Below are 11,899 nucleotides of genomic sequence, written 5' to 3'. Positions count from 1 at the left end.
CATATTACACATATGACACCGTTATTAGTTACACCACATGACACAGTTATTAATTACACACATGACACAGTTATTAATTATACATATTACACACATGACACAGTTATTAGTTACACATATTACACACATGACACAGTTATCAGTTACACATATTACACCGTTATTAGTTACGCATATTACACACAACACAGTTATCAGTTATACATATTACACACATGACAGTTATACGTTACACATATTACACACATGACACAGTTATTAGTTATACATATTACACACATGACAGTTATAAGTTACACATATTACACACATGACACAGTTATTAGTTATACATATTACACACATGACAGTTATAAGTTACACATATTACACACATGACACAGTTATTAGTTATACATATTACACACATGAGACAGTTATAAGTTACACATATTATACACATGACACAGTTAGTTATACATATTACACATATGACACAGTTATCAGTTACACATATTACACACATGACACAGTTATTAGTTATACAAATTACACACGACACAGTTGTTAGTTATACATATTACACATATGACACAGTTATCAGTTACACATATGACACAGTTATTAGTTACACATATTACACATATGACTCAGTTATTAGTTATACATATTACACACATGACACAGTTATTAGTTACACATATTACACAGTTATAAGTAACACATACTACACACATGACAGTTATTAGTTACACATATTACACAGTTATTAGTTATACATATTACACACATGACACAGTTATTAGTTATACATATTACACACGACACAGTTATTAGTTATACATATTACACACATGAGACAGTAAAAGTTACACATATTACACACATGACACAGTTATTAGTTATACATATTACACATGACACAGTTATCAGTTACACATATTACACACATGACACAGTTATTAGTTATACAAATTACACACATGGCACAGTTGTTAGTTACACATATTACACATATGACAGTTATCAGTTACACATATTACACATATGACTCAGTTATTAGTTATACATATTACACACATGACACAGTTATTAGTTACACATATTACACACATGACACAGTTATTAGTTACACATATTACACAGTTATAAGTAACACATACTACACACATGACAGTTATTAGTTACACATATTACACAGTTATTAGTTATACATATTACACACATGACACAGTTATTAGTTATACATATTACACAGTTATTAGTAACACAATAGACAGCCTAAGATGTATTAATATATACATCTATCCCTCCCATTTCCTGTACCATGTGACATATTTAGGTCCCTTAGCATTATAGGATACAGCCGCTACCAGATAACTTTCTGCCTAGTGAGATCTTACGTGAGTTATCTGATGTGTTGACAACTAACGGGAGCTGTTTGTTGTCTGGAAGTGAGGAGGGGCTATGTGTGAGATAGATAGGACTGTGAGTGAGATAGAGGGGGGCTGCGTGTGCGTGTGACAGGGGGCTTAGAAGGTCAGGATGTGCCTGTGTTTGAGGGAGACGGGGTTGAGGGTGAGGGGGGTGCCTGTGTGTGAGATAGAGGGGGCTGTGTGTGTGAGGGAAGGGGGATTAGAGGGTGAGGAGGGGCCTGTGGGTGAGGAGGAGGGGGTTGTGTGTGAGGGAGGGGGGAGTAGAGGGTGAGGAGGGGGTTGTCTGTGAGGGAGGGGGGATTAGAGGGTGAGGAGGGGGTTGTGTGTGAGGGAAGGGGGATTAGAGGGTGAGGAGGGGGTTGTGTGTGAGGGAGGGTGGGATTAGAGGGTGAGGAGGGGGTTGTGTGTGAGGAAGGGGGGAATAGAGGGGTAGGGAGGGGGTTGTTTGTGAGGGAGGGGGGAGTAGAGGGTGAGAATGGGGTTCTGTATGAGGGAGAGGGGATTAGAGGGTGAGAAGGGGGTTGTGTGTGAGGGAGGGGGGGAGTTGAGGGTGAGGAGGGGGTTGTGTGTGATGGAGAGGGGATTAGAGGGTGAGGAGGGGGTTGTGTGTGAGGGAGAGGGGATTAGAGGGTGAGGAGGGGTTTGTGTGTGAGGGAGAGGGGATTAGAGGGTGAGGAGGGGGTTGTGTGTGAGGGAGAGGGGATTAGTGGGTGAGGAGGGGGTTGTGTGTGAGGGAGAGGGGATTAGAGGGTGAGGGAGGGGGGAGTAGAGGGCGAGGAGGGGGTTGTGTGTGAGGGAGGGGGGAGTAGAGGGTGAGGAGGGGTTGTGTGTGAGGGAGGGGGGAGTAGAGGGTGAGGAGGGGTTGTGTGTGAGGGAGGGGGGATTAGAGGGTGAGGAGGGGGTTGTGTGTTAGGGAGGGGGGATTAGAGGGTGAGGAGGGGGTTGTGTGTGAGGGAGAGGGGATTAGAGGGTGAGGAGGGGGTTGTGTGTGAGGGAGGGGGGAGTAGAGGGTGAGGAGGGGTTGTGTGTGAGGGAGAGCGGAGTAGAGGGTGAAGAGGGGGCTTTGTGAGGGGCATAGGGTGTAAGAGGGTGAGGTACAGTCTATGTGTTACAATTACTCATTTGCATGTGTTTAGTTTAGTGACATTATTGTGAAATGGATTATGCTGAGAACAATTTGTCATTATTAATATGTGAGGTTAATAGAGCAGAAAACAGTGATATAAACCATACTTGTCACAGAGCAATACCTGACACTGTATAATGGTAAGAAGTTGGGTAACATAAGCACAGTGCAGCTGTACAGAGGGTAGTGGGTATAAGGAGCAGCCTTACAGCAGGTGCAGTAATACAACTCTCTGATTTTGTCATATACAAATCTATGTGACAATTGCCCAGATTTAAAGGGACAGTCTACTCCAGAATTGTTATTGTTTAACCCCTTAATGACCACAGCACTTTTCCATTTTCTGTCCGTTTGGGACCAAGGCTATTTTTACATTTTTGCGGTGTTTGTGTTTAGCTGTAATTTTCCTCTTACTCATTTACTGTACCCACACATATTATATACCGTTTTTCTCGCCATTAAATGGACTTTCAAAATCTACCATTATTTTTATCATATCTTATAATTTGCTATAAAAAAAATACAAAATATGATGAAAAAAATGGAGAAAACACACTTTTTCTAACTTTGAACCCCAAAATCTGTTACACATCTACAACCACCAAAAAAGACCCATGCTAAATAGTTTCTAAATTTTGTCCTGAGTTTAGAAATACCCAATGTTAACATGTTCTTGGCTTATTTTTGCAAGTTATAGGGTCATAAATACAAGTAGCACTTTGCTATTTCCAAACCACTTTTTTTTCAAAATTAGCGATAGTTACATTGTAACACTGATATCAGTCAGGAATCCCTGAATATCCCTTGACATGTATATATTTTATTTTAGAAGACATCCCAAAGTATTGATCTAGGCCCATTTTTGTATATTTCATGCCACCATTTCACTGCCAAATGCGATCAAATAAAAGAAATTGTTTACTTTTTCACAAATTTTTTCACAAACTTTAGGTTTCTCACTTAAAATATTTACAGACAACTTATGCAATTATGGCATAAATGGTTGTAAATGCTTCTCTGGGATCCCCTTTGTTCATAAATAGCAGACATATATGGCTTTGGCTTTGCTTTTTGGTAATTAGAAGGCTGCTAAATGCCACTGCGCACCACACGTGTATTATGCCCAGCAGTGAATGGGTTAATTAGGGAGCTTCTAGGGTTAATTTTAGCTTTAGTGTAGTAGACAACCCCAAGTATTGATCTAGGCCCATTTTGGTATATTTCATGCCACCATTTCACAGCCAAATGCGATCAAATTAAAAAAAACGTTAAATTTTTCACAATTTTAGGTTTCTCACTGAAATTATTTACAAACAGCTTGTGCAATTATGGCACAAATGGTTGTAAATGCTTCTCTGGGATTCCCTTTCTTCAGAAATAGCAGACATGTATGGCTTTGGCGTTGCTTTTTGGTAATTAGAAGGCTGCTAAATGCCGCTGCGCACCACACGTGTATTATGCCCAGCAGTGAAGGGGTTAATTTTAGCTTTAATGTAGTATAGTAGACAACCCTAAGTATTGATCTAGGCCCATTTTGGTATATTTCATGCCACCATTTCACCGCCAAAAGCGATCAAATAAAAAAAAATTGTTCACTTTTTCACAAACTTTAGGTTTCTCACTGAAATTATTTACAAACAGCTTGTGCAATGTTTGTAAATGCTTCTCTGGGATCCCCTTTGTTCAGAAATAGCAGACATATATGGCTTTGGCGTTGCTTTATGGTAATTAGAAAGCCGCTAAATGCTGTTGCGCATCACACGTATATTATGGCTAGCAGTGAAGGGGTTAATTAGGTAGTTTGTAGGGCGCTTGCAGGGTTAATTTTAGCTTTAGTGTAGAGATCAGCCTCCCACCTGACACATCACACCCCCTGATCCCTCCCAAACAGCTCCCTTCCCTCCCCCACCCCACAATTGTCCCCGCCATCTTAAGTACTGGCAGAAAGTCTGCCAGTACTAAAATAAAAGGAATCTTTGACTATTTTTAATTTTTTTTAGCATATTTACATATGCTGCTATGTAGGATCCCCCCTTAGCCCCCAACCACCCTGATCCCCCCCAAAACAGCTCTCTAACCCTCCCCCTCTGCTTTATTGGGGGCCATCTTGGATACTCTTTATTTTTGTTTTTTTCTGTAGTGTAGCTTCCCCCCCCCCACAGACCAACACCCCACCCCCTAACCGATCTTTTTAAATATAATCTATTCCCCCCCCCCTTTTTCCCACTTCTAACAAAAATATTTCTGTAGTGTAGCGGTTCCCACCCGCTCCCTCCCCGTGCACGCGCCCACCCCCGCCTCCCTGTGCACGCGCGCTCGTCTGTGCGCGCCCCGGGCCATCCCCGCCCACGATCCCGCCCCCTCTGCATCACAAGGGCCATCGATGGCCGCCCCCCTCCTCCCACACCGGCTCCCACCCACCAACGAGCATAGCCATCGATGTCCGGTGCAGAGAGGGCCACAGAGTGGCTCTCTCTGCATCGGATGGCTAAAAATAACCGGAAAGCAGCTGGAAGCGAGCAGGATCGCTTCCAGCTGCTTTCCAGACCGAGGACCTGCAGGGTACGTCCTCAGGCATTAACTGTCTTTTTTTTTTTGAGGACGTACCCTGCACGTCCTCGGTCGTTAAGGTGTTAAAAAAATAGATACTCCCTAGTCCCTTTATTACCCAGTCACCAGTTTTGCATAACCAACACAGTTATTTTAATAAAATATTTACCTCTGTACCTTGTATCTAAGCTTCTGCAGACTGTCCCCTTATATCAGTTCTTTTGTCAGTCTTGCCTTTTAGTCAATCAGCTGACTCATAAATAAGTCCATGGGAGTGAGCACAGTGTTATCTAAATGAAACACATGAACTAAAGCCCTCTAGCTGTGAAAAACTGAAAAAATGCACTGAGATAAGAGTCGGCCTTCAAGGGCTTATAAATTAAAGTAAATTGGATTTTTTTTTAAATTGTCCTTTCTGAATCATGATTATTATACATTTTATCCTTGGATACACTTATTCAGGGGCATAGTCTGGGTGGTGCATGTGCAGGACAGACTGATTCAGGGGCACAGTCTGGGTGGGGCGTGTGCAGGATAGACTGAGTCAGGGGCACAGTCTGGCTGGTGCATGTGCAGGACACACTGATTCAGGGGCACACTCTGGGTGGGGCGTGTGCAGGACACACTGATTCAGGGGCACACTCTGGGTGGGGCGTGTGCAGGACACACTGATTCAGGGGCACACTCTGGGTGGGGCGTGTGCAGGACACACTGATTCAGGGGCACACTCTGGGTGGGGCGTGTGCAGGACACACTGATCCAGGGGCACAGTCTGGGTGGGGCGTGTGCAGGACAGGCTGGTTCAGGGGCACAGTCTGGGTGGTGCATGTGCAGGACAGGCTGGTTCAGGTGCACAGTCTGGCTAGTGCATGTGCAGGACAGGCTGGTTCAGGGGCACAGTCTGGCTGGTGCATGTGCACGACAGGCTGGTTCAGGGGCACAGTCTGGCTGGTGCATGTGCACGACAGGCTGGTTCAGGGGCACAGTCTGGCTGGTGCATGTGCAGGACAGGCTGGTTCAGGGGCACAGTCTGGCTGGTGCATGTGCAGGACAGGCTGGTTCAGGGGCACAGTCTGGCTGGTGCATGTGCACGACAGGCTGGTTCAGGGGCACAGTCTGGCTGGTGCATGTGCAGGACAGGCTGGTTCAGGGGCACAGTCTGGCTGGTGCATGTGCAGGACAGGCTGGTTCAGGGGCACAGTCTGGCTGGTGCATGTGCAGGACAGGCTGGTTCAGGGGCACAGTCTGGCTGGTGCATGTGCAGGACAGGCTGGTTCAGGGGCACAGTCTGGCTGGTGCATGTGCACGACAGGCTGGTTCAGGGGCACAGTCTGGCTGGTGCATGTGCACGACAGGCTGGTTCAGGGGCACAGTCTGGCTGGTGCATGTGCACGACAGGCTGGTTCAGGGGCACAGTCTGGCTGGTGCATGTGCACGACAGGCTGGTTCAGGGGCACAGTCTGGCTAGTGCATGTGCACGACAGGCTGGTTCAGGGGCACAGTCTGGCTGGTGCATGTGCACGACAGGCTGGTTCAGGGGCACAGTCTGGCTGGTGCATGTGCACGACAGGCTGGTTCAGAGGCACAGTCTGGCTGGTGCATGTGCACGACAGGCTGGTTCAGGGGCACAGTCTGGCTGGTGCATGTGCAGGACAGGCTGGTTCAGGGGCACAGTCTGACTGGTGCATGTGCAGGACAGGCTGGTTCAGGGGCACAGTCTGGATGGTGCATGTGCACGACAGGCTGGTTCAGGGGCACAGTCTGGCTGGGGCATGTGCAGGACAGGCTGGTTCAGGGGCACAGTCTGGGTGGTGTGTGTGCAGGACAGAATGATTAAGGGCTACAGTCTGGCTGATGTGTGTGCAGGACAGAATGATTAAGGGCTACAGTCTCGGTGGTGCGTGTGCAGGACAGAATGATTAAGGGCTACAGTCTGGGTGGTGCATGTGTAGGGCAGAATGATTAAGGGCTACAGTCTGGGTGGGGCATGTGCAGGGCAAAATGATTCAGGGGCACACTCTGGGTGCGGCATGTTTAGGACAAACTGATTCAGGAGCACAGTCTGGTCAATTTGGGATAATCACATGAATTACAGGATTATTGGGACTGCTGTGTGAGGTTTAACAAATCCTGTGATCCATAGAGCCACTGCACTTAGTATTTTATATCTGCTTCATGACTTACTAGCTTATTCTGCTTATTCCTGTATACAGTCACCTTCTGCTTCTCATGATTTCTGATGCTATTAAATATTAAAAAAATGTATCGCCTCATGATATATGACAAACCTGCTGTATAAAGATTGTCACTTTATGTGTTATCTGCACTACATGCAGCTGGTCACGTATGTAGCATTAGCTTGTGCATAAGTAACATAAACATGTTATATCACATAATCATCTCTACCATAATATAAATACAGGAACAGCTCTGATTATTTCCCATCTCTCATTTTTGTTGTCTTCCTTTCTTCTTGCAGGTGTCACGTTTATATCATCTGAATCTGTCACAGACGATAAACACGATGAACAAATACAGGAAGCAAATGGCGGAGCAGTTTCTGAGTCAGGCCCTGGGTATCATCTGCCTGCTGACCGGAGAGGTGAGTGCTGCTGGGAAATGTCATGATGGCACCACTCCTATATCCTCTGCTGTTTCTGATCCTCCAGACCTATCTCACTGATGCTAACCTGGGCTCACCCAGACCATCTCACTAACTCTACCTTCAGCTCACTTAGACCATCTCACTAACCCTAACTTCCGCTCACCCAGACCATCTCACTAACCCTAACTTCCGCTAACCCAGACCGTCTCACTAACCCTAACTTCAGCTCACCCAGACCATCTCACTAACCCTAACTTCAGCTCACCCAGACCATCTCACTAACCCTAACTTCTGCTAACCCAGACCGTCTCACTAACCCTAACTTCAGCTCACCCAGACCGTCTCACTAACCCTAACTTCAGCTCACCCAGACCGTCTCACTAACCCTAACTTCAGCTCACCCAGACCGTCTCACTAACCCTAACTTCAGCTCACCCAGACCGTCTCACTAACCCTAACTTCCGCTCACCCAGATCGTCTCACTAACCCTAACTTCCGCTCACCCAGATCGTCTCACTAACCCTAACTTCCGCTCACCCAGATCATCTCACTAACCCTAACTTCCGCTCACCCAGATCATCTCACTAACCCTAACTTCAGCTCACCCAGACCATCTCACTAACCCTAACTTCAGCTCACCCAGACCATCTCACTAACCCTAACTTCAGCTCACCCAGACCATCTCACTAACCCTAACTTCAGCTCACCCAGACCATCTCACTAACCCTAACTTCAGCTCACCCAGACCGTCTCACTAACCCTAACTTCAGCTCACCCAGACCATCTCACTAACCCTAACTTCAGCTCACCCAGACCATCTCACTAACCCTAACTTCAGCTCACCCAGACCATCTCACTAACCCTAACTTCAGCTCACCCAGACCATCTCACTAACCCTAACTTCAGCTCACCCAGACCATCTCACTAACCCTAACTTCAGCTCACCCAGACCATCTCACTAACCCTAACTTCAGCTCACCCAGACCATCTCACTAACCCTAACTTCAGCTCACCCAGACCATCTCACTAACCCTAACTTCAGCTCACCCAGACCATCTCACTAACCCTAACTTCAGCTCACCCAGACCATCTCACTAACCCTAACTTCAGCTCACCCAGACCATCTCACTAACCCTAACTTCAGCTCACCCAGACCATCTCACTAACCCTAACTTCAGCTCACCCAGACCATCTCACTAACCCTAACTTCAGCTCACCCAGACCATCTCACTAACCCTAACTTCAGCTCACCCAGACCATCTCACTAACCCTAACTTCAGCTCACCCAGACCATCTCACTAACCCTAACTTCAGCTCACCCAGACCATCTCACTAACCCTAACTTCAACTCACCCAGTCCATCTCACTAACCCTAACTTCAGCTCACACAGACCATCTCACTAACCCTAACTTCAGCTCACCCAGACCATCTCACTAACCCTAACCTCAGCTCACTCAGTCCATCTCATCACTAACCCTAACTTCATCTCACCCAGGCCATCACGCTAACCCTAACTTAAGCTCACTCAGACCATCTCACTAACCCTAACTTCAGCTCACCAAGACCATCTAACTAACCATAACCTCAGCTCACCCAGACCATCTCACTAACCCTAACTTCAACTCACCCAGACCATCTCACTAACCCTAACTTCAGCTCACCCAGACCATCTCACTAAGCCTAACTTCAGCTTGCCAACCTGCACAACCTCTCAGCACCCAGGGTCCCCTGCACAATCTTTCACTTCAAAACATCCCCCAACACCCAGGGTCCCTGGAAAAACGCTCCACTTCAAAAAATAAGTCAATAAAAATTCATCCTAGCACCAAGACCCTACAACCATAAACAAAAATGTCAAGCACGCAAAGCCCTACTATGTGACACTCGTTGCAAAATTACCCCTGAACCTTATGGTCCCTCTGCATGACTCCAATTGCAAAAATAAAACCTCTAATATCCAAGGGTCAACCTTAAAGGACCCCAGCACCCAAGGGACCTCCTGTTAGTTAAGGACTCAACCCCCAGTCACACCCCATAACATTTTATATCCTAGATTAATCAATAATTGAGCAATGTCTTTATTTGTGAGTGACGCTCATTTCTTCAGTCGTTGGCATCTCTATACTATAGAGGTCCCACAAAATAGTCCTATTATGCTTTTTTGTTGTTGTTGTTGTTTCTTTTTATTTATTTATTTATTTTAATAGAAACTGCTGATAACCCTCCCCCTCTTAATTGAAAGAGGTTTAAGCTTTATCAGTCCTGGGAAATGGTGTGTAATGATTTTCTTATATATAATATAGGAATATACCATTGTGAAGAAGAGGCCCTCCCATAGCAGCGTTCACAAGCTGAGCGGAGAGGTGAGCACTGCTGGGTAATGTGACATTATACAGTGTCTCACTATACTGATCCATATGGCCCCATGTGGCCTTAGTAACAGTATCCTGGGTCTCCTGACTCTATCAGTAAAAGTGTGTGACAGAACCAGTCCCTGTGTCAGCGCTGAATGAGTTGTGTGTGTTTTTCAGGTGCCTATAAAGTGTGTGACAGAACCAGTCCCTGTGTCAGCGCTGAATGAGTTGTGTGTGTGTTTCAGGTGCCTATAAAGTGTCTGACAGAACCAGTCCCTGCGTCAGTGCTGAATGAGTTGTGTGTGTTTCAGGTGCCTATAAAGTGTGTGACAGAACCAGTCCCTGTGTCAGCACTGAATGAGTTGTGTGTGTTTCAGGTGCCTATAAAATGTGTGACAGAACCAGTCCCTGTGTCAGTGCTGAATGAGTTGTGTGTGTTTCAGGTGCCTATAAAGTGTGTGACAGAACCAGTCCCTGTGTCAGCACTGAATGAGTTGTGTGTGTTTCAGGTGCCTATAAAATGTGTGACAGAACCAGTCCCTGTGTCAGTGCTGAATGAGTTGTGTATGTGTGTTTCAGGTGCCTATAAAGTGTGTGACAGAACCAGTCCCTGTGTCAGCACTGAATGAGTTATGTGTGTTTCAGGTGCTTATAAAATGTGTGACAGAACCATTCCCTGTGTCAGCGCTGAATGTGTTGTGTGTGACAGAACCAGTCTCTGTGTCAGCGCTGAATGAGTTGTGTGTGTTTCAGGTACCTATAAAGTGTGTGACAGAACCAGTCCCTGTGTCAGCGCTGAATGAGTTGTGTGTGTGTGTGTGTGTGTTTCAGGTGCCTATAAAGTGTGTGACAGAACCAGTCCCTGTGTCAGCGCTAAATGAGTTGTGTGTGTTTTTCAGGTGTCTATAAAGTGTGTGACAGAACCAGTCCCTGTGTCAGCACTGAATGAGTTGTGTGTGTTTCAGGTGCCTATAAAATGTGTGACAGAACCAGTCCCTGTGTCAGTGCTGAATGAGTTGTGTATGTGTGTTTCAGGTGCCTATAAAGTGTGTGACAGAACCAGTCCCTGTGTCAGCACTGAATGAGTTATGTGTGTTTCAGGTGCTTATAAAATGTGTGACAGAACCATTCCCTGTGTCAGCGCTGAATGTGTTGTGTGTGACAGAACCAGTCTCTGTGTCAGCGCTGAATGAGTTGTGTGTGTTTCAGGTACCTATAAAGTGTGTGACAGAACCAGTCCCTGTGTCAGCGCTGAATGAGTTGTGTGTGTGTGTTTCAGGTGCCTATAAAGTGTGTGACAGAACCAGTCCCTGTGTTAGCGCTGAATGAGTTGTGTGTGTTTCAGGTACCTATAAAGTGTGCGACAGAACCAGTCCCTGTGTCAGCGCTGAATGAGTTGTGTGTGTTTCAGGTGCCTAGAAAGTGTGTGACAGAACCAGTCCCTGTGTCAGAGCTGAATGAGTTGTGTGTGTTTCAGGTGCCTAGAAAGTGTGTGACAGAACCAGTCCCTGTGTCAGCGCTGAATGAGTTGTGTGTGTTTCAGGTGCCTATAAAGTGTGTGACAGAACCAGTCCCTGTGTCAGCACTGAATGAGTTATGTGTGTTGCAGGTGCTTATAAAATGTGTGACACAACCAGTGACGTGCGGTGAGGTCAGAGGCTAGTGAGGCACTGGCTATGATACACCCGAGAAACACATATAGACAGTAAGGCTTGTCACAACCATATGGTTAGTATAAAGGGTTTTGCATCTTATCTGTTAAAGCCAATTAGGGAAAGATATATGTAGCCTTGATATGAGAAATTGTGGATTTCTAATTCTCAAAGCTAAATTACATAAAACTGGACG

At 45.9% G+C, this 11,899-nt stretch overlaps 1 protein-coding gene across 1 annotated transcript in view; it reads left to right on the top strand.

The window, feature by feature from the left end:
* Positions 1–1,350: 1,350 nt before the first annotated feature.
* Positions 1,351–11,899, top strand: part of LOC128666766 (oocyte zinc finger protein XlCOF7.1-like) — a 68,987-nt gene continuing 58,438 nt past the window's right edge. Inside the window, exons 1-3 of the mRNA XM_053721550.1 lie at positions 1,351–1,382; positions 7,571–7,693; positions 10,001–10,060. Of these exons, the coding sequence (XP_053577525.1) occupies positions 7,616–7,693; positions 10,001–10,060 (138 nt within the window). The 5' untranslated portion in view covers positions 1,351–1,382; positions 7,571–7,615. The remainder of the gene's footprint in view (positions 1,383–7,570; positions 7,694–10,000; positions 10,061–11,899) is intronic.

This window comes from Bombina bombina, chromosome 7 (genome assembly GCF_027579735.1).
Source record: "Bombina bombina isolate aBomBom1 chromosome 7, aBomBom1.pri, whole genome shotgun sequence".
NCBI classification, from domain to species: Eukaryota; Metazoa; Chordata; class Amphibia; order Anura; family Bombinatoridae; genus Bombina; species Bombina bombina.
Note: the sequence above shows the minus strand (reverse complement) of the source record. Positions and strands in the feature narration are given on the sequence as shown.